The 25,621-nt window shown below is 41.6% G+C and overlaps 1 protein-coding gene across 1 annotated transcript in view; it reads left to right on the top strand.

The window, feature by feature from the left end:
* Positions 1–25,621, top strand: part of DTHD1 (death domain containing 1) — a 104,709-nt gene that overhangs the window by 32,229 nt on the left and 46,859 nt on the right. Inside the window, exons 2-4 of the mRNA XM_040335147.1 lie at positions 7,866–8,445; positions 15,990–16,320; positions 24,964–25,143. Coding sequence (XP_040191081.1) covers positions 7,866–8,445; positions 15,990–16,320; positions 24,964–25,143 — 1,091 coding nt within the window. The remainder of the gene's footprint in view (positions 1–7,865; positions 8,446–15,989; positions 16,321–24,963; positions 25,144–25,621) is intronic.

Below are 25,621 nucleotides of genomic sequence, written 5' to 3'. Positions count from 1 at the left end.
GGGTCCTCTGAAATCTGTAAATGTTTGAGTAATTCTCTGCACTGTCTGCCAGAATTGTCTTATTACTGGACAAGCCCAAACAATATGTATCATTGTCCCTTTCTCCCCGCATCCTCTCCAGCACCTGTCAGAAACTTTTAGATTTTTTTTTATTCAAGAAGACCGATGGCGTATAGTACCAGCATGTTAATATTTTATAATTTAATTCTTGTATTTTCGTGCACCTTGAAGATTTTAACGACAGGTCTATAATATTCTGACATTGTGCTGGGGAGAAGGTTTGGCCTAAATCTCTCTCCCATTTGGCCAGGCATGACATTTTAAAGTCCTCTGGGGGTGCAGTCAACAGTGTATACATTTTTGAAACAACGCGGGGGAGGGGTTCCCCTCCCTCGCAAAATTCCTCAAACTTTGTTAATGTCCGACTGTAACTTTCTGCATTACCCAGGGTTTCTAAATAATGTCGAACCTGCCGAGCTTGCCATATAGGGATTTCAAATTTCCCTCCTCATTGTATTAGTTCACCGATTGTTGGCCACCCCCTATTTCCTAAAAAATGTGAGGCTTGAAATCTAACTTTTTCTCTTTATTTATTAAATATTTGGGATTCCATACCTGGTTGAAACTCTGGGTTTCCTACAATCGGGAAAAGGGGAGAGCTTTTAGTAGAGAATTTTGGATTCTGACATACTTTGTTGCCTGTCCATAGGGTTGGTCCTATCGTAGAATGAATTTGTACTATGTGAGGTAATGCCGTATAACACCATAATGCCCTATTTAAGGGCACTGGGCACATTTGTTGCTCAATAGTGATCCACAGTTTATAATCCCCATGTCTACTCCAGTCTACTATCCTTCCCAGTTGGGCAGCCTGATAGTATTTCAGCATATCTGGTGCCGATATTCCTCCTGCCCTTTTGGGTAAAGTCAACAATTTTCTACTTATCCTTGGCCGTTTACTTGCCCAAATAAATGTTGTAAACGCAGCTGAAGTAAGACATGGGGATTTTAATTGGCAATGCTTGAAAACGATAGAGACATTTTGGCACTACACTCATTTTTAGAATGTTACATCTCCCAAACCATGAGTGCATACCTCTACTCCAGCCTTCCAACAATGTTCTAACTGTGCTAAGTATTGGTATGAAATTTAATTCAAAGGTGTCCTTTATATCTGGGGGCATTTGTGTTCCCAAGTAATTTAATGCTTTAGTTGTCCACCTGAACTTAAAGCAATGTTCCAGGCCACTTTTAATGGAATCCGGGAGTGCCACCCCCATCGCCTCCGATTTACCATAATTTATTTTAAGATTCTATATCTTCCAATACAGTTCTACTTCTTTCAATAAATTTGGTAACGAAATTTGTGGTTTTACTAGTGAAAAAAGCATATCATCCACATATGCAGATACTTTATATTCCTTTCCCCCCAGTTCAATGCCCGCAATATCCTTGTTCTGTTGAATCTTATTTAACAATGGTTCTAGCGTCAGTGAAAATAGAAGTGGCGACAAGGGGCAGCCCTGCCTAGTACCATTTGTGATCGTAAAAGGCCTGGAATACACCCCATTTACTTTTACTAAAGCCCTGGGTCCCACATACACTCCCGCTATCCACGGTACCATCCGCTCACCGAGGCCCATTTGTTTTAGGACCCCTAACATAAATTTCCAGTTTACTCTGTCGAATGCTTTTTCTGCATCCGTATTCAGAAAAACACTCGCTATCTTTTTTTTATTTGCTTGATGGATCAGATTTAACACTTTAATAGTACTGTCTCTAGCCTCTCTTGTTGGGTAAACCCTCCTTGATCTAGATGGACAAGTTTTGATAGCTGGGGCTGTATGCGGAATGCCAGGATCTTTGTCATTATTTTTAGATTTAGATTCAGTTGAGATATTGGTCTATAGCTACTACAGATCGCTGGATCCTTCCCCTTACGGAATGACCTTAATATGTGCCATTACGGCCTCCGGTGGTAGCACCATTGTTTGTCCAACTGCAATAAATACCTTAGTCATATATGTCCCTAATTGTGTGATAAAACTTTTATAGTATTGTATAGTAAACCCGTCTGGGCCTGGAGCCTTACTATGTTTAATTGTTTGCACTTCCTCCAAAGTAATTGGTCTTTCTAGATTCCTTCAATCCAGAGATGTTAATCTGGACAGACACAAAGAGAACACGTATTTCTCCAAAGACCCAGGGGAATTCAATGTTTCTGGAAGATTATATAAAGAGGAATAATATCCCCCAAATTCTTGCGCTATTTCTTTTGGGAGTGAACGTTTTTGATCTGCCTTTGTTTTAATAAATGGGAAATAGACCGTGTCTGTTGTTTTTGTAATTTTTTTGCTAATAACTTCCCACATTTGTCTCCCGAATTGTACATCGTCCTCTTTGCATACTGTAAAACCTCTTCAGCCTTATATCAAAGGAGATCTGCTATTTGTCTTCTTAGTTGTGCTAATTCAATTCCTAAGCCTCTTTCTGTTTTCTCCTTATGCTGTATCTGTAATCTCTGTATCCTTTCTAACAATTATTTTATTTGTTCTTCTCTAGCCTTTTTTACTCGGGAGCCATGTTTAATTAAGACCCCTCAAATTACTGATTTATGGGCTTCCCATATTATTCCCGGATCACTTTCTTCGTTATCATTTGTCTGGAAATACCACATTATTTCTTTGGTCACATCTTCCATAATTTGGGGGATCCGTAATAAACTCTCATTTAACCGTCATCTCCACTCTGACGACTCATCAAGGTTAACTCCATCGTAACTGGTGCCCCGTCTGTCCATGTTATGTTACCTATTAAGATTTCCTATACTGAGTGAAGTAACTGATGGGGTACCAGAAAAAGGTCTATTCGTGAATAAATTTGGTGGGGACTCGAATAGTAAGTATAATCTTTCTCCCCTGGATGTAAGATACGCCACCCATCTACCAATTGAAATTCATGTAACTTCCGTATGATACGTTTTCTAATTCCACTGGGTACTGATGAAACCCCCCCCGGAAGTATCTGCTTTTGGATCCAGGGGGAAATTTAAATCTCCTCCACAGATCAACTTTCCCTCTCTAAAATTCATCAGTTTTGAAAACAGAGAGAAAAAAAAGGGGTTGTATAACGGTTCCTACCTGGGATTTCTAATTTCCTGTAGGTGTCGGGTTTGGGGTATTGGCCTCCAATAGCATGAGTGGCTGAAATCCCACCTCCTCCCCTCCAGTCATTTCCTTTCTTCTTTTAACCCTTTATCTTTCATTTACCTCCCAACTCCCTTTTCCTCTTCCCGTCTTCTTCCCAACTAACCCCTTTCTAGATATTTAACTAAACTTTAATCAAATCGGTCTTTCTCTTTACTACCATCCACCCTAACTTTTCTAAGTCCCCCCGGGAGTGGTATAATATTTACTTTTTTATTATCACCCCCACCCCCCCCTGATTATTCCCTCTCTCCCCCTTTTTTACCTCTCTCCCCCATTCCTCTCACTCCCTCTCCCCTATTTCCATATCCATTCCCCCCTCTATGTCTCATCCTTTTACTTATATATATATATATATATATATATATATATATATATATATATATAGTTCTGTCATCTTAATATCTATCTATTGACTACGTACAGTATATATTGCGAACTAACCTCCCATTGTTAATTCACCCTTCATCATTTATCAGTCATTATTATTTACATATCTAATTATCAATGGGATTTCTTAGTGTGATATCTGTGCCTATAATTTCATTGGAACCATTCACATTGTACTTCAGATATCTCCCTATTATTTATAGCCCCAGATCCCTTTCTCCTAAAAGTCCCTCTATTAATACCCCCCAGTCTAATCCTTCTCTCAACCCGCTTCCCCCTCCCCCTTTCATAACAGCATGTAGGTAATTGCAGCTTCCTCGTGCGATCCAAAGGAGATGCTTTGGGGCCGCTAGTTCTGATGATTGCATGAGGAAGCTGCAATTACCTACGTGCAGATGACGGTTCTATAGGTGACCTTCCAGCTGAAAGTAACCGTTTGCAGGTTTTTCACTGCTTGGGTTAGGGCGGTAACTTGCTGGCATGGAGTCTCTAATGGGGAAGCACCTCTTTCAGCCTCAGACATTCTGGCTGGATTATACTGTCACGTACCAGGCTGGAGGCTGAGGTGACAAGAGGGCTCCCCTTGAGGCTGAGAGCAGAGTACCCCTGGAGTTGGAGTCAGATGGTGCTCTGCCCAGAGATAGAAAAAGAACAAGGTGCGCCAGACTCAGTGTAGTATTTAAGAATTTGTTTAATTGGACAAACAAACCAAATGGCTACTCACAAGGAGATGGTGATATTCAGGGATTAAATAAATAAGGGGTTCGGGGTCACTGTGTAGTCCACAAAGTCAGGAGCTGTGTTCCAGCGATCAAGGTGACAAGCCGCAGGAAGATGGCGCAGTGGTGGAGCCTCTGTGGAGGTCCGGAAGGCTAGCTGGGCTGCACGCCATGTGATCTCTATAGTGTCCGGAAACCAGAACCAGAAGTGCGTGTCAGAGTGGAAAGTAAGCTCCGTGAACCAGAAGTGACGTGGTGACCAATCAGATGACACGTTTCACAGCATCCGCTGTTTCTTCAGATCTATCTGACAATCCAGGAAGTCAGGTATTCATAGGATAAAAGGGAAACGTCCATAAAAACGTAACGCTGTGTTTAAAAATGACATAATAAATAGAGGAATATATATATATATATATATATATATATATATATATATATATATATATATATATTATATATATATATATATATATATATATATATATATATATATATATATATATACACACACACACACGTATGAATAAATAAATAAATAAATTAACCAATCATAAAAATACATTAAGATAATAAGTAATTGGTATCCAAAAATAGATTAAAATAGATTAAATAAAATAGATTAAATTGGCTAATCTATTTAATCTATTTCATTTAATCTATTTTAATCTATTTTTGGATACCAATTACTTATTATCTTGAACACAGGAACACAGGATACAGAGCTGACAATAATCCAACAATTTATGAGAGCATCTGGAGTCCTTTAGGCCAGCAAAACTCTGGTAATTAGCACGTTTGCGTAAGAATGTTAGCCGTTCGCCCTTACGCACCGGTTGCTTATGTGCATGTGCAGATTAGCGCGGCCATAACGGGTATTGGCATATCTGCCAGTTCTTCTCCGGTTTCAAGAGGAACACGCGGGAGCGGCATTTTACGGCGTGACCGAGATAGAAACGGCACAGTGTGTCCTTTTTACCTCCGGCGTATGCACAGGAGAAATCGCCATACGGTGATTTGCAAATCTCTCCTAGACCGTGCAGGTCTGGGAGATATTTCAAGCACCTACAGGTAAGCCTTAATCTAGGCTTATCTGTAGGCTAAAGTCATGGCTGATCTGCCCTATAGGCTAACTATGCAAGCTGCTTAGGGCCCCGCAAAGCTGCGAAGGGCCCCCCAAATGACTAGAGGCCCCACCTGGTAAGAAGTCATTTTCGCCCCCTCACTCCGCTTCTCAACTCGCTGGCTGCATGGGAGAAGAGGTAAGAAGTCAGCACCCCCTGCTTCTCAATTTAATGTAAGATGTCATTTCCGACAGCAGAACACCCCCCGCTTCTCAACTTTCTTTAATGTGACATGTCACTGTCGTCAGCGCCCCCCGCTTCTCATTTTCAATGTGACATGTCAATTTGCTTAGGGCCCCAGGGAGGTCAGGATTGGCACTGGCTAAAGTGGTTGTAAAGGGTTTACAACCACTTTCAGTGTATCTGTAACATGGAACACGATTTGACATTCTTAGAAAATTGGTCAAAGCAGTGGAACCAGCAGTTTATTGTTTCTAAATGCAAATTAAAAGGAAGGGGTTGTAAACCCTTGTGTTTTTTCACCTTAATGTATCCTATGAATTAAGGTGAAAACACTTCTGACAGTGACTGGGCCACCAGCACCTAAGCCCATCAATCCCTCGGCGGAGACGTGCTCTAGTGCTCTGCCTGGGTTTCTCAACTCTTGATTGGATAGACTAATAGCAGCATATCCATTGGATCCCGCTGTTGTCAATCAAATCCAATGACGCGGGCGCTGGGGAGCAGGGCCGAGTCCTGCATTGTGTGTCTATAGACGCAAGTGCTAGACTTGGGAGCACGCCTTCAAGGTAACCCCCAGGAAAAGTGCTTCTCCCAGGGGGAGAATCAAGGAGGAGCCAAGAGAGCCACGGGGAACCCCAGAAGACGTTGATCAGGGCCACACTGTGCAAAAACGAACTGCACAGTGGAGGTAAGTATGATATATTTGTTATTTTATTTTTTAAACAAGGGTTTAAAAGGGTTTACAAACCCTGTAATGCAACAAAGGAAAAAATAATCCCTAGTGAGAGTATAATATTGGGGATACATTGTTGACCAATTCAAGAACATGACCTTAACATGACCTAAAACTAGAAGGAGGAAAGAACCTTAGAAAGCATTACTTTATCAAAAGAGTAGTCGATGCTTGGAAAATACTTCCAGTAAAGGTAGTGAATCCGTCTACAGTAAGTGGATTCAGACATGCTTGGGGCAAACATAGATCTTGGAACAAACAAACCTCTACACTCTATACTGTAAAGAACATGCATACAGTGCAGGGAGAACAGTATGCTATATCAGTTTCTATCTACTTCGCATGTGTATGTGTAACTTTTGTAGATCTTAGGCTGATCATACACTTTTTAGATATCTCTCGTTCAGCCCTTGGAAAAATCATGTTAAACAACATATAGGGACAAATCTGCCATACTGCCTATTGTATTCTGGCAGCTGGAACATGCACCACTCAGGGTAAAAAAAAAAAACAGTACTTGCAACTGATTGGCTGCTGGTGTTGTTCAGCCAAAAGATTTCCAACCAGCTTTTTTGGTGAATGTCAATCTAAAAATTGACTGTTGAAGAGCCAGGTCATTCTGACAGGGCTATTCACAGAACAAATATTGGAAAATTCATCAGGAATCGTCTAAAGTTCAATCCTTGCATGGACAGGTTTAGTAACTAGTCTAACTTTAATATATTAAACAAATGGTGGGCAAAGACTTCCAAAAGAAATTGGAACTTCAAGCCATTTAAAGAGACAATGACTGCATAACATGGATGACCACTCTATTGCCACGTACAGACGATCGGACATTCCGACATTCCGGATTTTTTCTGACGGATGTTGGCTCAAACTTGTCTTGTATACAAACTTGTCTTGCATACATACAACATTTGTGCAACACACGTTGCACAAAAGTTGTCAGAAATTCCGATCGCCAAGAACGCGGTCACGTACAACACGTACAATGGCACTATTAAAGGGAAGTTCAATACCAGTCGTGTTAGTAGAAGTTTGGTGAGAGACGATTTGCGCTTTTCAGTCTCTTGCTTTTCAGTCCGTTACAGCGTGACGAATGTGCTATCTCCATTACGAATGCTAGTTTTACCAGACTGAGTGCTTCCGTCTTGTACTTGATTCAGAGCATGCATGGAATTTTGTGAGTCAGAATTTTCTACACACGATAGGAATATAACGAGAACAAATTTTGTTGTTGGAAAATTTGAGAACCAGCTCTCAAATTTTTGTTGTCGGAAATTCCGACAGCGAATGTTTGATGGAGCCTACACACGGTTGGAATTTAGGACAACAAGTTCACATCGAACATTTATTGTACGAAATTCCTGAGCATGTGTACACGGCATTAGAGTATATATATTTTATAATTTTTTTTATATATTTTTTAATTACTCCTTTAAGATATACGGTAGATTAGATCATTGTGTTTCTTAACAAAAATAAAGTTTATGTTTTGTAATTGCAGAACCCATCAAATATATTTGTGAAGTCAGCCAAATACTTAAGAATGCAGCAAAAGACCTTGACCAAGCCAAAGAGCAATTAAATATCACTATTCGAAATAAAGACACTATGCGTGAGGATGAGAACAGCAATCTGACAGACAAGCTCACAAGCGGTGAAACTGAGGGACCTATTAACAATAAAGAGATTATGTGTGCCACTGAATCTCCTGAACTAAAAGCGAATTTATCTGAGAAAAAAAAATCACTTTTAAATGCCCAAATGGGTGAAACTGACAACACAGTTATAAGTGATACAAATGATCACTGTTATAAAACAGATAGTAAGGAAGAAACCAACCAAACACTGGAGCAGATGGAAAGGAATAACAATACATCATTAGATGAGGAACAAACCTATACAGTGGATGGACATATGGCCAGCAACCAAGAATTGAATGACAAAACAGATCACCTGCAAGAGTATAGAGGTAAAAAAGAAAAGCTAATGGATATATCTGCTACTGAGATCACTTTAAATGGGACAACTGTAAACCTCTCACCAGAATACCTAGCAGACTCTGGAAACTGGACCTACAAAGAGTAAGTAAACATAATTTCTGTTTAATAATTAAAATAGATTTTAACCCTAACTGAAAGACTGCTTATCATAAACAGCTGCCATTTAAAAAATATATAATACTGCATTTTACTGTTGTGACCCTTTTTAATCCTTTGACGCATCTCAATAATACAGATCTTCTTCAGTTTTTTTTGCTGTTACTTTTTGGCTACATGCATGCACTCCAGCAATGAGCGATGAGTGATTAGCATCTCACAGGTAGGGTGACCACGTGTCCCGGATTGCCCAAGACAGTCCTGCATTTTGCAGGTCTGTCCCAGGCACATTCATTCCAGGTCAATACAGTGTCCCGGAATGAAACTGACACAGCCACCCCCCCCCCCCCCCGGGCCAATCTGATGCCCCCAAAAAAGTCCGCCACATCAATGCTTTACTTAATGACAGTACATGTCCTGGCCGGGAAAGCCTGGAGGAGCACAATCCCACCCCCTGCTTGTGATTGGACAAATCATAAATCCCGCCTCTTGCGTCCAATCACTGTGCTGTGATTCGTTACAGCACAAGCTGATTTTTGGGAGGAGAGGGTGTCTTTGAATGGTAGTTTGGAAATGTGGTCACCCTATTCACAGGGTGGGTTTTCTAATCTTGCCTGGGTAATGTGTGTTGAAACACACACTTGTAGTTTCCATCAGAAGTTTGTGTGATGGGGTGAGAATGTAGGATTACAATTGAGAGTTGGGGATAGTGTTCCTAAAACAGAAATTGTCTGACCAAAGAAGACCTTTATGGCAGGATCCCCAGGGTATATTTTAGCAAAAGCTGCAGATTTATAAAGATTGAGAATAACTTTAAAAAAATACAATTTAAGTGTAAAAGTGACTCTATATAAAGTTTTAAAATAGGAGAATACAGAACATACTTACCTTTACGGCTGGCTCCAAACTCTACTATGATGCTGGGAATATATTACTGGAAATATAATTCTGAGGTCCGAACAGAAGCCAACACTTTTGGGATTGTCAATTTCTGGGTCCTCCACTGACCTCTTTCATTAAAGTGATACCAAAGTCTCTTTTATTTATTTATTTAAAAATAACAAACAAGTCATACTTACCTGCTCTATATAGGGATTTTGCACAGAGCAGCCCTGATCCTCCTCTTCCCGTGTCCCTCTTCAGTGCTCCTGGCCCCTCCCTCCTGCCATGTGTCCATTCAGACACAGAGCCGCGGTTTGTCCCTACTTCTCTCTCCTCATTGGCTCACTGACTTTGACAGCACCGGGAGCCAATAGCGCCCACTGTGTGTCTCAGCCAAAGAGGAGGGAGAGTCCCAGACAGCCGAGTCTCTCGCGCAACATTCCTGGTATGAGATGGGCTCAAGTAAGTATTTGGAGGGTTGAAGGGAGGCTTCTGCTGTTTTTTTTATCTTAATGCATAGAGATAAAAAAAAAACAAGTGTTGGGCTGTTCTGGCAGTCTTGCCCAATGTGTGTTCCAATACAGTCAAGACAATTTGACTCTTATATGTTCACTTCACACCACTGTACCGCAACAGAAGAGAGAGCTGAGTACACACTGCTCACAATCCACCTGCAGAATCTTATATGCTGCTGAATGTATGTGGGTGAAACAAAGAAGGGTGGCGGCACATCCAGGAATTAAAATCATTGAAGTTTATTGAAGATCCATAAAATCATAGGAACATGACACACAACAATCCAAAAGGTGCTCAGTGGACATGTTTCACACAAACGTTCTCATTACTCACTAAATTACCCCCAGGTGTGCATGTTTATTTGTAGCCAAAAGTCTGTAATGCCTTGTACACACGGTCAGACTTTTGACCATGCAAAAGTCCGCCGTGAGTCCGGCGAAAGTCCGACGGAAAGATAGAGAACAGGTTCTCTATCTAAGGTCCGTCGGACTTCTGACAAAAAAAGTCAGATGGAGGCTACACATGGCCGGACTTTCTGAGAAAAAAGCCCGTCTGACATTTTTTCTCGGAAAGCCTGGCCGTGTGTACGAGGCATTAGTGAGATCAATTAGAAGCCAGGAAGAGTGAAACACTCACCTGGCCCGACAGATCGCAATCCACAGACCACAAATAATATATCAACAAACAAAGCACACATAAATACACATATATAAAAACATCGAAACATCAAATTTAAATATAAAAGAAGAAACAGTGTACATATGAAAAAAAAAAAAAAGTAAGAACATTTCCATATACATAAAAACATTAAAATTATAATGAAGGTACACCTGTATATGCAGCCATTAAGCCGGGTACCGTCCTGCCCAATTCCAAGAACTCGCCACTGCCTGTGTCCCCGTTCGGGTCTAAGTAGACTCAATGACTCTAATAGGTCCAAGGGTGAAGTGTGGAGTGGCGTTGCCCCAAGTAGATAGGTGCCAGGCACCTATCTACTCAGGGCAACGCCACTCCACACTTCACTTTTGGCTAGTTATACACCGGAAGGTTCTGGACCCGCTACTTTCCACTCCTCTGGTTATGAGGGACGCTCGGACGTTACTCCATCCCCACACAACTCTATAACTAAACAAAGGGGGTCCACATCCAGTTTATTACATGGTTTGAACTACAATTTGCACTACTCTTCCTCCCGTGGCCCCTGATGACGGTCGACAACCAGAAACGCATCGGGCATACACACATCATCCACAAGGACAGTACTTTTTTGTCTATTTGCCATTGTTTGTGGCATATGTACTGTTTTAGTGTTATTGTTTTTGTATTTGTACATCTGTTGCTTTTATATGCACCTTAGGTGCGTACTGTGTGCTTCTACATTAAGTGCCAGTTTTTGTACTTATTTCCCATTAAAGATCTTTTTTTTCCTTTATACTTTGTTTGGCCTTTAAAATCCCACCCTGGGGGCGATACTCTCTTTTTTTTTATATGTCGCCAAGGGATGTGGCCAATACAAATGTTATTGGATCAATGAGTACCTCTTCTTCTTTACTGCAATGTACATTGATCACCCAGAGGGAATTGTTTTCTTCTCAACAAAAGTGGAGTTACTCTTTAAATCCAAACCCCAGCAATTTTTTTGACAGGTGGAGTGGAGAACACTTCCCTTTTTTATTGCAATCTGCATTGGGAAAAGTTCCTCACACTTCCTCTCACACTTTCTGTCTAGACAGGAAGTGATGAAAAGTGTCTTCCGTGGAAAGAGGCACAAAACACTTTTGTCAGCAAAATGAGAAACCATTTGTTAGCAAAAGAGTTAGAAATGTTGTAAAACTTTAATTACTGTCAGTGTCTTCTTATCCCATTGATAACTGTTGTTTCCTGTCGTGCTGTCATAGTTAAAGGAAGTGAGATGAAATATCTCTGACATTATTATGAACAGCAACAAAAAAAACATGATAAAAGCATTTAGGGCCAGATTCTCAGTGGAGATACAACGGCGTATCTCCAGATACGCCGTCGTATCTCTGCGTTGTGCCGTCGTATCTATGCACCTGATTCTTAGAATCAGTTACGCATAGATATCTATTAGATCCGACAGGCGTAAGTGCATATTTACGCTGGCCGCTAGGGGCGTGTACGCTGATTTACACGTCGAAATATGTAAATCAGCTAGATAAGCGAATTCACGAACGTACGCCCGGCCGACGCAGTAAAGTTACGCCGTTTACGTTAGGCTTTTCCGGGCGTATAGTTACCCCCGCTATATGGTGGCGTAAGTGCAGCGTACCAATGTTAAGTATGGCCGTCGTTCCCGCGATGACATTTTAAAATTGTACGTCGTTTGCGTAACTCGTCCGTGAATGGGGCTGGACGTAATTTACGTTCACGTCAAAACCAATACGTCCTTGCGGCGTATTAGAAGCAATGCACACTGGGAGATTTCCACAGACGGCGCATGCGCCGTTCGTGAAAAACGTCAATCACGTTGGGTCACAGAACATTTACATAAAACACGCCCCCCTGTTCCAATTTTGAATTAGGCGGGCTTAGGCCGGCCGATTTACGCTACGCCGCCGCAACTTACAGAGCAAGTGCTTTGAGAATACAGCACTTGCCCGTCTAAGTTGCGGAGGCGTAGCCGCTGGACGACAAACTGGCCCTCACTCTTTCTACGCAAAATAAAAGAGACTGGAGTTGGGTTTTAGGGCGCTCCCTCTTGGGGGACCACCACAGGGCTGCAGATACTGCATCACTTTGCTGATTTCAAAGAGTAGATCACATCGAGGGACAGTTGGAGGATCTATGATGCAAGAGCTTTTCATTTTGCCTTATACTAGGGATGGTTCTGACTGGTAAAGTATATTAGATAAAGTAATAAAACATTTTATTGTAGCTAGTGTTGGTACTGCGTTAAATAACCCTGGTGGTCAACAAAAGGGTTACCAGAAATGACATAGAGATATGGAGCACAGGCTGTAGTGAACATGGTACCGGTAATACAGCTAAAAGTCCTCTGGTGCTGGTGCTGTGAGAGGCACCCATCAAGAGTGGCTACTATGCCCTTCCTTTATGCCCATCTCCTCCATTCAAAGAGATCCATGCAGAGCTTCTACTTGTAGCATATCATGTTGAAGGTTTTAAATATATTATGTCTTAAGAAAACGATGCCTTTTTACAGTACACAGTAAAAGTACATTGCGCTTTCAATGCTTGTAGTAACGCATCCATGTTCTGATTTGTTTGTTTTCAGCTTAGCACTGGTAGTTTTAAGTACAAGGCACCTGGCATTAAGAACTTGTGTGAATACTGAAGGTGTCCAGTGTTATACTTATAAAGTATACCACTCAAAGCTGAACCCTTCCCTACCTGAAGATTTATAACCTAACCGTCCCCTAAAATTAGTGCTAAACGTTTGATAAGCCCTGAAAACAAAAACATTTAAAGCTTAATCTGTCCCTTGAAGTGACAAAAAAACAAATTAAGCCAAAATGCACATGTATAAAAAGGTAGGGTAGGTGCCCATTCATGAAATATTTTGCTTTAGAATGTTGAATGCCTCAGCCCCCTGCCATGCTCTGTGGTTCTACCAGCCAGTCCTTTTTATCACTACATGACATAAAAAGGGGTTTTAACCACTTAAGGACCGCCCACTGTATATATACGTCCACAGAATGGCACGGCTAGGCAGATGGACGTACCAGCACGTCCTGTACATCTACCTAGCCGTGGGTCGCGGGCCGGTTCGAAGCTCCGGGACCGGGACTGTGGGTCCCGCGGACCCGATCGCCGCGATCGGTCCCCGGAACTGAAGAACGGGGAGAGCCGCGTGTAAACACGGCTTCTCCCGCCCGTGCTTCACTGTGGCGGCTGCATCGATCGTGTCATCCCCTTTATAGGGAGACACAATCGATGATGTCAATCCTACAGCCACACCCCCCTACAGTTGTAAACACACACTAGGTGAAACATAACCCCTTCAGAGCCCCCTGTGGTTAACTCCAAAACTGCAACTGTCATTTTCACAATAAACAGTGCAATTTAAATGCATTTTTTGCTGTGAAAATGACAATGGTCCCAAAAATGTGTCAAAATTGTCCGAAGTTTCCGCCATAATGATCGCCGCCATTAGTAGTAAAAAAAAAATAATTAATAAAAATGCAATAAAACTATCCCCTATTTTGTAAACGCTATAAATTTTGCGCAAACCAACCGATAAATGTTTATTGGGATTTTTTTTTACCAAAAATAGGTAGAAGAATACGTATCGGCCTAAACTAAGGGAAAAACAACTTTTTTTTATATATTTTTGGGGGATATTTATTATAGAAAAAAGTAATAAATATAGCATTTTTTTCAAAACTGTCGCTCTATTTTTGTTTATAGCGCAAAAAAAAAAAACGCAGAGGTGATCAAATATCACCAAAAGAAAGCTCTATTTGTGGGAAAAAAAGGACGCCAATTTTGTTTGGGAGTCACGACCGCGCAATTGTCTGTTAAAGCGACGCAGTGCCGAATCGCAAAACCTGGCCTGGGCCTTTAGCTGCATTTTGGTCCGGGGCTTAATTGGTTAATATTAGAAAAAAAATGTATTTGCTGAATAAGAAGTCATAAGTTGTGTTTAGTTTTATATATGTATTTTGTTATTATGATACCTTTCCCTAAATGCGGACTCTCTACTTTTATTTTGCTGCAGTAAGGACAGTTTTGATTATTTAAAAATGATCTACCTTAAACTAGTCATCAGAATTTTAAAGAAAGTTTGATTTTACTTGTTTAGACTCTGTTAACTCTGATGCAAAGGGAGCGCTCTCAGTTGGCATCTTATTTCTATTCATAGAAGAAATAAATCATCTTATCAGCTTTTTCATCATTTGTTTTATCTTGTTGTTGTTGATCTCCTTTAGCCTCCCCAGCCACTTCATACCTACTAGATTTTGCTCCAGTAGCAACTGCAATAATTGCTCAGGGTGGTCTTCTGTTGATGAAAATGTTAGAACATGCCTTTGACTTCAGCGCCTGCATAGCCATTTATGTTTTACATTCAATGGGGCAGATCCACAAAGAGAGTACGCCGGCGTATCTACTGATACGCCAGCGTACTTTCAAATTTCCCGCGTCGTATCTTTGTTCTGAATCCTCAAAACAAGATACGACGGCATCTGGGTTAGATCCGACAGGCGTACGTCTTCGTACGCCTTTGGATCTTAGATGCAATTCTTCGGCGTCTGCTGGGTGGCGTTCCCGTCGTTTTCCGCGTTGAGTATGCAAATTAGCTATTTCCGACGATCCACGAACGTACGAGCGTCCGTCGCATTCTTTTACGTCGTCTCTAGTCGGCTTTTTCCGGCGTATAGTTAAAGCTGCTATATGGTGGCGTACTCAATGTTAAGTATGGCCGTCGTTCCCGCGTATAATTTTAAAAAATGTATTTAGTTTGCGTAAGTCGTCCGTGAATCGGGCTGGACGTAATTTACGTCCACGTCAAAACAATGACGTCCTTGCGACGTCATTTAGCGCAATGCACGTCAGGAAAATTAGGGATGGCGCATGCGCAGTTCGTTCGGTGCGGGGATGCGCTTCATTTAAATGAAACACGCCCCCTACTCGCTGCATTTAAATTGCGCGCCATTACGCCGCGAGAGATACACTACGCCGCCGTAACTTACGGCGCAAATTCTTTGTGGATTTGAAGCTGGGAAAAGTAAGTTACAGCGGCGTAGCGTATCTCACAAATACGCTGCGCCCATGCAATTGTTTGTGAATCTGCCCCTATGTGTATATGGCTGGGTGGCAATATAGGAGAGCAATTGGAAGACAGTGCCAGAGTGTTGTCATCCTATGATAGGAGGTGCATGAGCAAGGAGTTTTTTTTTGTGGGAACCACAGGTTTTTTAATGAAAGTTGCTGATTTGAAAAGATTGGAAATGACATTAACTTGTTGAAGATTATATAACATTTTGGAGATTATTTTTTATTATCTCTTTTTTAATATGTTTGTCATGTGTTCCCTTTAAACCTAATAGCTTACACTTTCATTTAAAACAAAAGAACTATATAAAAATAGGTTGTGAAATTAATCTTATAACATAGAAATATAATTTCCAATTTTGACTATGTTATTTTTACAGATACACAGTAGAAGTCGAAGGTGAGGATGAAGAACAGTTGGCCTGCTTCATTAAGGCTCCTTCTTTTGTCCTGCGGAGCCTAAAATGTAGATTTATTGATGAAATTAGCTCATTAGTGGTGTCAGATGGAGAAGAATTGGTCAGCAGTGTTTTGAACATTTCAAGTGAAGAAGCTGATCTTAAAATCCCATTTCCCATAAGTATTTCAATTCCATTCAACAGTCATTATAGAGGAAGTTATAAGGACGTGATGGTTAAAACAATTGATGAAAAGCTTCAAGCGAGTTATTTAACACCAAACTCTTTAGATGGTTATCATGGGAATCACAAGGTTAGTACAATTTTGTATCCATTTTACTTCTTTGATGGTAATAAAAAATGTATTTTATTTTTTGTGATCACTAATATAACCATTTGCTGGGGGCTTTAAAGGAAAAGATTAGAAACAAATTCCCCCAAAGCAATTTATTTCCTTGTTGAGCTTAAAGGGTTTGTAAAGGATTTTTTTTTATCTTAACAGCTTCCTTTACCTTAATGCAGAGCTGTTTTCATGTCCTCGTTGTTCGTTTTTGCTCTCAAGTTGCTGTAATTCTTCTCTGATCTCCACACTTCCTGGTTGTCTGTTTCCTGATGACCACAGTGCTGGGAGCTTTCTCTCTGTGGTCACTAGCTTCAAGGAGTTGTGATTACTGTGTGTCTAGTTTCTAGTTTCTTTTTCCAAACCATCACTGCTCTATGGCTCTGTAAGGAAGAGAGGCAGGAAACAACATGCAAAAACGCAACTAGAAACTACAGGTACATTATATGATTGATTTGTATCTATTTTTAATAATTTTTAAAAGCAATCAGTTAACTATTATGTCTCTATACCCTGTAAACAGTCATTTCAGCAAAAAAATTATGTTTCATTTACAACCCCTTTAATCATTTCTAGAATGAGCTCCTAGCATGTTTATCAGAATGGAGTGGAAAGTGCAATAACTCATCAGGTTTCAATTTACCATAGATTATTGGTAGATGCTGTAGAGTTAAAGCTGAACCCCAGGCATACTCCATCATCTCCCCCCAACAATTTTCGAGGTGGGCTTAAATAAAAAAAATGACATATCAGAAATATTATAAATATAATAATATCAGATATGTACCTAAATCTGTGATTAAGTAATGTGGTGGGTCCTGAGTCCAGCCCTAAAGCTGGCCAAATACTGATTGAAATTTGGAAATTTCAGCAGGTACCAGCCGAATTTCAATCATTATGCAGCTGTCCTTGCTCAAAATAAGATGATCATTTAAATAACTTCTGTTGGAGGGACACACTGGAAAATGTTTGAGTGTATCCTGACAGTGTTGGGTCCTACTCTGAGAATACAATGTCCCGGCAGGGGAAATTCTTTCATCCACCCATCTTGGATGGAGGAATCCTTCATTTTTTTTTTCTTTTTTTTTTTACCTCCTGAAATAAAAGAAAATCATCCATCTATGGCCAGCTTAGGTGGCATGAGTGGAAAGCATACTGTATCTGTTCTCAACCTCATTGACAGCTGAACAGGCTGAATATGAGAAGTTGCCACACTTCAGATCCTAACAAGGTTGTTGGAACAATGTGTATCCAATAAACAGTGTTTACTAATGGTAGCTTGAAGCCAATCTTATCTGTTTATAGGAGGTCTGTTAAATAATAAGCATGTTTTTGACTGCTGTGAGATAATCTAGCACAGTTGATGCTCCGAAGTTAGTATTATTATATAACATTGAAAAAACAAGTTATCCACACATAGTGGCAGCATTGAGCAAAGCTTTACACACTGCTAGAATTATTACAAAGGAAAATAAGGTTTAGTGTACAGAGAAATTGTCTTTAAGTAGTCACAACTGTATTGGAGATTTTGCTGAGTGTTAGTACCAAGGTGCAGTCCTCAGGATCATCCCACCAGGAGGGGAGCAGGCCAGGGTTCAGTAGCAAATAAGCAGATATGGATCAAACAGAAGCGTAGTCGAGGAACAAGCTAAAGGTCAATAATGAATGGGTGCAGGTTGGGTTTAAGCAGAAGCATAGTCAAGGAACAAGCCAAAGGTCAGTAACGAATAGTAACAAAGATACGGATGGCAGCAGAAGAGACAAGAATGAGATATTGGCTGGAGAGAGCACAATAATCTGGCAAGTAGGAAGTACAGAGACATGGCTTAAATCGGCAAGTTCATGGGAGGAGAAAAGAGTTCAATGTTCAGCAGAAGGCACAAGACAGGATTGTCCAATGGATCAGGGTGATATCCAGTATCTCAGGTGGCTCAGTAAGAAGAGTCAGTGGCAGATGCAGCAGAGGTCCCAGGTTCAAGCCCAGGCCCAGGCCCAGATAGTAGGAAATAGTCAGACAGATTGGATTAGGGAGTCCCAGAGGATGGGAGAGGCTCAGGAGAAGTCCTGGAGATGAGCATCGGAGGAGGTGATGAGGGACCTGGAGAGCAGGAGGTCTTGTGAGGAATGAAGAAAATGATTTGGTTGGTATTTTGAAACTAGATTAGTGGTGTAGCTGGGGCCGAGTTGTGGATGGCTTTGTAAGTTGTTAGTATCTTGAATTTCATTCACTGTCCATTGTGGGATTGGCAGAGAGGGGTAGCAGACACTGAATGGTTGGTAAGGTGGATGAGTCTGGCAGTAACATTCAGGATGGACTGAAGTGGACATAGCCTATGTAAAGGTAAGCCAATGATGCGAGAGTTGCAGTAGTTGAGGTGAAAGATAACAACAGTGGCGGCTGGTGCTCAACATTTTTGGGGGGGGCAAAACAAAAAACAAAAAAAAAACAATTGCAGGCTCACTGTGCCCATCATAGGCAGATACTGTGCCCATTAAAGGCAGCCACTGTGCCCATTCAAGGCAGCCACTGTGCCCATCAAATGCAGCCATTGTGCCATCAAATGCAGGCACTGTGCCATCAATTGTCACCACTGTGCCATGCCATCAATTGTCGCCACTGTGCCATCAATTGTCGCCACTGCCATCTGAATAGTGGGCGGCAGCAAAAATACATAGATTAATGCAATGCATGAATCTATGTATTGTATTTCAGTGGTGGTGCAGGAGAGAGAGGGGGCGGCACTCCTGCGCCCTCTATGGACTCACTGCCACTGGATAACAAGGTAGTGAATTAGAAGCCTTTGTGGTATCTTTGGTTTAGGTGGGTGCACATATTGGAGATGTTCAGAGTCCAGGATTACACCTGGTACCCTGGCATGCAGGGATGGGTTGATAGTTGTACCATCAATCTTGACAAATAAGTCAGGAGAAGGGCCACGTGGAGCAGGTTTTGGATAGATTGCGTTTGAGGAAGTGATGGAGTAAGCTATGGGGTAGAGAGATATATTTGGGTGTCATCACTGTAGAAATTATATTGAAAGCCATGAGAGGCTATCAGCTGACCAAGAGATAAGGGGTGTAGATCGACAATAGGAGAGGTTCAAGAACAAAGCCTAGGGGCACTCAGATGGAAAGAAAGGAAGAGGGAAAGAGGAGGTAGAATTGTAAGTTACACTGAAAGTGTGGTGGGATACGTAGGATGAGAACCAAGGAAGAGTACAATCATGGAGACCAAGGTAGTGGAGTTTTTTTAGGAGGAGGGGATGATCAACTGTATTAAAGGCAGCAGAGAGGTGTACAGAGTAGTGACCATTGGTCTTACCCATTAGTAAATGATTAGTGAGTTTTAGGAGCACAGTTTCTGTGGCGTGTTGCAACGCATACTAGCTCATTATGAAATACTTGTCTGAGAACGAGACCCCGCAGTGCCGCCTGGTCACCGCTGAGGGGTTTGACATGCTACCCTGGCATTACTTCTGGGTTTGCAGGCTCGGGCGCTTTGAGGTCAATGAAGCCACTCCTGCGGGAGCCCTCGGTTCCTGCAAGAAACTCTGAAGTTCCTGCGTGGTACGCCAGACCTTAAGATTGCATGCACCGCTGATGTCAGTGGCTGCATGCAAGGTGAATATCTCCTAAACGGTGTACATTTAAGATATTCATTTTACTTACAGGTAAGCCTTATTATGGCCTTACCTGTAGGTAAATATCACAAAACGGAGTATACAACCGCTTTAAGATTGGTGGGATCCAACGAGGGCTTTTTTAGTATGGGTGTGAAGAGCGAGAATAAATTTAGTATTTGTAAAATGTGTTCTCGCTGGAGAAAAGACTATTGAGAGGAGATATAATAGCGATTTACAAATACCTCAATTGTGATCCCAGCATAGGAAAAAAATGATTCAGTCTCAAGGAATGTAAGAGGACAAGGAGCCACACATTGAGATTGGAGGAGAAGTGGTTTAACCTTAACCACCTCAATACCGCACGCCATCATATGATGTCCTGGTATTGAGGTAAGGATATCTGAATGATGCCTGCAGCTACAGGCATCCTTCAGATATCCTTCTTTTCAGACGAAGATTCTGCGCACCATAGGAATGATCATAGCGGCAGTTCCGCCGCTTGATCGTTCTTATAGGTGGACATCCCCCCCTCCTGCAGCCTTCCAGTTCTTCTCCGGGCTCTCCCGTGCCTTCGGGGGCCCGGAGAACAAATCGGCTCGTGCTGACTCCCGACGATAGAGATTTCTGGTGACCAGATGATCACCGGTCATCTCTATGACCGCCGAAGGCCCGGGCGCGACATTATGACGTTGTGACGGATACCCGGAAGTAAACAAAGCCGCAATCGCGGCTGAAGGCATGAGATCTGTGATTTTCAAGACTGGAGGAGAGATGTGGGGTCTTAAAAAATCTCCATACCATAAGAGAGGGCATATTTTAAAAAGTTTTTTAAGTGGTCATTTTAAAGCAAGTGCTACTCTAGATATAAAATGTAATAAAATATATGATATTTATGATATATAATATTTATTATATGATATGCAATATAAATGTAATAACATTTTATTTTATTTTTAATTTTCTCACATTTTATATGGAATCAAAATCATGTTTATGGTTCTAAGCCTAGTGAATTAATTTACAAACGAAATGAAGACTTTTAAAACATTTTGTGTATGTGTTGTTATGTTACAAAAAATATAATACATCAACTACTTCTATAAAACATTCATTGCACAAATCATTTGTCGAGGATTCATCTACGCTGAACGAAATGGAATTGTACTGTTTGGGATTGGTGCCTGTATCTTCATCTCCATCTAGTGGCCAAAATGCAGTCTGGTTTTCTCATCGAGATGTTTCAGAAAACGTAATTGCATTTTTGCCATTTTAGAGCTAAAGATACAGGGCCATATTCTGAGTAGAGTTACAACGAAGTATCTCAGGAAACTCCGTCGTATCTCTCTTTTTTGACCCGCGCATCTATGCGAGTGATTGCTAGAATCATTTTCGCATAGATACGCTGAAGATCCGACATGTGTAAGCCACTTACACTGTCGGATCTTAAATGTAATTTGCCGCCGGCCGCTAGGAGGCGTTTACGTTCAGGTCTCATTTGATTATGCAAATGAGCCTGATACGCCGATTCCCGAACAAATTTGCGTCGCGTAACCGTCGCTTACGTCGTTTGCGTAAGCGCAAGGTTACCCCTGCTATATGAGGGGTAACCTTACGCCAGTCCCACGTATGCCATGTTAAGTATGGCATCTGGTCCGCGTCGTCTTTTCCCGTTGGGTACGTCGTTTTCCTAAGTCGTTCTTGAATATGACTTTACGTCAATGACGCACACGTCGGCGTCATTGACGTTTTCCGCTGAGAACTGGAGCATGTGCACTGGGCTATTTTTAGCCCGGCGCATGCGCAGTTCGATCGAAACGGGGGCGCGCTTAATTTAAATATAAGCCGCCCCCTTTGAAATACGCGGGGATACGCCGGGCCTTTTACACTACGCCCCTGCAAACTACGGAGCAAGTGCTTGAGGAATACGGCACTTGCTCCAGTAAGTTGCGGCGGCGTAGTGTAAATAGCTTACGCGAGGCCGCCGCAGAATATTGGAGAATCTGGCCCTCAGGCATTAATCTCTTGTAAAAATGAGGGTCACATTTTGTTTAGCATGCATGAATGCTTCTGACATTTGTGCAATAATTGTTGTATAAATAAATCCCCAAAACACTCTCTTAAAGTGATATTAAAGGTTCAGATTATTTTTTTTTTAAATAGCAAACATGTTATACTCACTGTACCTGCTCTGTGCAATGGTTTTGCACAGACCAGCCCCAATCCTCCCTACTCATGGCTCTTCCCCCTTGATCAGTGCCCCGAATAGCAAGCGGCTTGATATGGGGGCACTGGTGCGTGCTTGCTCCCAAGCCTGGCTCTATGCGTCCATAAGACACAGCACCGTGGCTCGGGCCCCGCCCCACGCTCTCTGCTTATTGGTTTACTGACTGTGATTGACAGGAGTGGCACACGCTGCTGTCTCAGCCAATGAGGAGAGGAAGTGTCTGGACAGCCGAGTGTCTTGTACACATCACTGGATCGAGAGAGGGGGGAGCAGAAAGCAGAAGGTTTTTTACCTTCAGGTAAAGGTTTCGCCTTCACGACCACTTTAAGAGCATCTTAACTAAATACAAATAAAAAAGTGAAAACAAAACTTTTTTTCTGCTTTCAGGTTTGCTTCAGAAACGGATTAAATTAATAATGTAGCTAATCCAATGTATGAAATTTGATTTACGTTTTAACAAGCACTGAGCAGAAACACCTGCATGGCCAGCAAGTGATTGCCATAATTGCGTTTCTGTATCCTAATGCATGTCAGAAAAGTTGGCCTTTGATTGAGGTTCTGATGTGCAGTTTTATGAAGGAATTTCTCACAACATCTCTCCACATCCAGTTATTCTTTAGAGTACAAGCAGGAATGAAGATGAAATTTTAAAGCAAGAAAAGTTTGGCTTTGAAAAGGGTGAAATTGTTTCAGGTTCGCGCACATATGAATCCAAAGAATCTGAGACAGGGAATTAGAAGCTGATATAAAATTGAATTTAGGAACTTATACTACTTGAATTTTAATAAATACGTTTAAAGATTTATTGGTGAATACAGAGTAGCGTGAATTAGTGTCTCTAATATCTGTTTGGTAATCACATTCAGAAACAGTACAGTGGTTGTAAACCTCTGAAATGAAAAAAATAAATATATAAATTGAACAAAGCATACCCCTCTATAGTGTGTACTAGCCTCTAACTAAAGCACTTGATGTTGCTCCCATCTGATATATCCTCCCTTTGCTATCTGCATGAAACACTTCTGTCAGACTACAGCAAGCAATCCACAGAAATGTCCTCACTGCCCCTTCAGCACACAGCAGGTGATTGAAAGCCTCAGTTGTGCCTGTTTCTCTATGAGAGCGGGTAGAGTAGAGTGTGTCATTTCCCTCCACTCAGGTCTCAGGTTACACACAGCTCTTCTCTTATGCAGTGCGAAACCAAATCCCTACCACTTGCTTTCTGGCGCTGAGAAAAAAGTCTTTGATCTGTGTGTTCCTTTAGAAGGCTGCACAGGAGAGATTTCTGCAGATAAATAGGTACAATTTATGTAGGAATCTTTGTGTATCACCTGAGGATAGTCACTTCGGTGGGCATATGTAAGGGTTTAACCACTTCCCGCCCGGCCTGTAGCAGAGTGACAGCCAGGCGGTGGTTCAGCTATCCTGACTGGGCGTCATATGACATCCAGCAGGATAACAGCCGCAGTGCGCCTGAGGGGGCCAGCATCGCGGCGATCTGTGGTGCAGTATGTCAGTTTGACAATCCACTACACCGATCTCATTAAAGAGCCTCCGTCAGAGGCTCTTTGCCATGTGATCAGCCGTGTCCAATTACGAGTGATCTCGATGTAAACAAGAAGAGCCATTGATAGGCTTTTCCTCACTCGCATCTGACAGACGTGAGCAGAGGAGAGCCGATCGACTGCTCTCCTGACAGGGGGGTCTGTACTGATTGTTTATCAGCGCAGCCCCTCTTGGATGCCCGCCCAGGACCACCAGGATGCCACCAGGACCACCAGGGATGGCCATCACTATGGACCACCAGGTATGCCACCCTAGACCACCATGGAAACGCCAATCAGTGCCTAGGCAGCTGCCAATTAGTGCCCATCCCAAATGCCTGACAGTGCCATCAGTGATGCCTATCAGTGCCATCAGTGCCATCTATCAGTGCCACATACCAGTGCCAATCAGTACCCATCAGTGCCACGTATCAGTGCCCATCAGTGCTCAGCAGTGCCGCCTATCAGTACCCATCAGTGCAGCCTTTCAGTGCCCATCAGTGTCGCCTATCAGTGCTCATCAGTGCCCAGCAGTGCCACACATGAGTGCCCATCAGTGCCACCTATCATCGCCCGTCAGTGCTGCATATCAATGCCACCCATCAGTGCAGCCTACCAGTGCCCATCAGTGCCAACTATAAGTGCCCATCGTCAATGTCCATCAGTGCCACCTCATTGGTGCCACCTTATCAGTGCCTGTCAGTGCCGCCTTATCAGTGCCCATCAGTGAAGGAGAAAACATACTTATTTACAACATTTTATAACAGAAACAAAAGAAAAACATGTTTTTTTCAAAATGTTCTGTCTTTATTTATTTGTTTAGCAAAAAATAAAAACCAGAGAGGTGATCAAATACCATCAAAAGTAAGCTGTATTTGTAGGAACAAAATGATAAAAATTATGTTTGGGTACAGTGTAGCACGACCGTGCAATTGTCATTTAAATAGCGACAGCGCTGAAAGCCAACAATTGGCTTGGCGGGTAAGTGCCTGGTATTGAAGGGGTTAAGTAAAAAGTGTCATGCAGTATGGATGCAATGGACAATAATGTACAATAATGTACAGTGTAATGAATGATACAAAGTATACCAGATTAATGATGATTTATGAACAACATCATTCAAGAAACTGTTGTTGCCTATATTTATTTTTAATTTTTTTAATTTTTTTTTGTCTTTCCAACAAACTTTCTTCATTGTTTTATATTTGCCATTTCTTTAATACAGGGAAGTTTTGCAGAAATAAAGGTCTACAAGCTTGGGACATTTTCTGTCATATCATGTTTAAAGAAAGAAAATTTTACTGTTCCTAGAAAAGGATTATCTTTAAAGCTGAGCGTGGATTCACGGATTTCTTTAAATTACCCCCCTGGCTGCCTCAGCTCCTCTGTAATTGTACAGTTTAAGGTATGTCTGTAGCTGTGCCTTTTTTATAAAATGTACTGCATCTGCAGCATAAATTGTGAGAGTTATTTCCCAAAACAGCAGTCCTTGAGACAGAAGTAGGAAAGACATTATTACAAGTTCGAATCATTATGATGTACCAGCAATGATAAGGACTCTTTGGGGGGTATGTAATTCAGCATACTGACTTTTATGTAAGCACCTGGAATTTCAACATCTGTGGATATTAAGACACCTAGGCTCAATGGATCTTCTAGATGAGGTATGCTGTTTGTAGTCCTAAAAAACATAGATAATGTTACAGAAACTGTGACCTTTAGAAAGTTAATTCCCATGGAGCAAAAGGAGATGAATAAGCTACTGTTTCTGTATAAAGGTAGGTACAATTTACTAAAAGTATCAACTACAGGAAACGCATTATTCACCAGCTAAATATCTGTTTATAAAGTATATTATCATTTATTTTATAAAAGCAATTTTC

This window comes from Rana temporaria, chromosome 1 (genome assembly GCF_905171775.1).
Source record: "Rana temporaria chromosome 1, aRanTem1.1, whole genome shotgun sequence".
In the NCBI taxonomy this organism is placed as follows: domain Eukaryota; kingdom Metazoa; phylum Chordata; class Amphibia; order Anura; family Ranidae; genus Rana; species Rana temporaria.
This window is presented reverse-complemented; position numbering and strand designations above follow the sequence as displayed.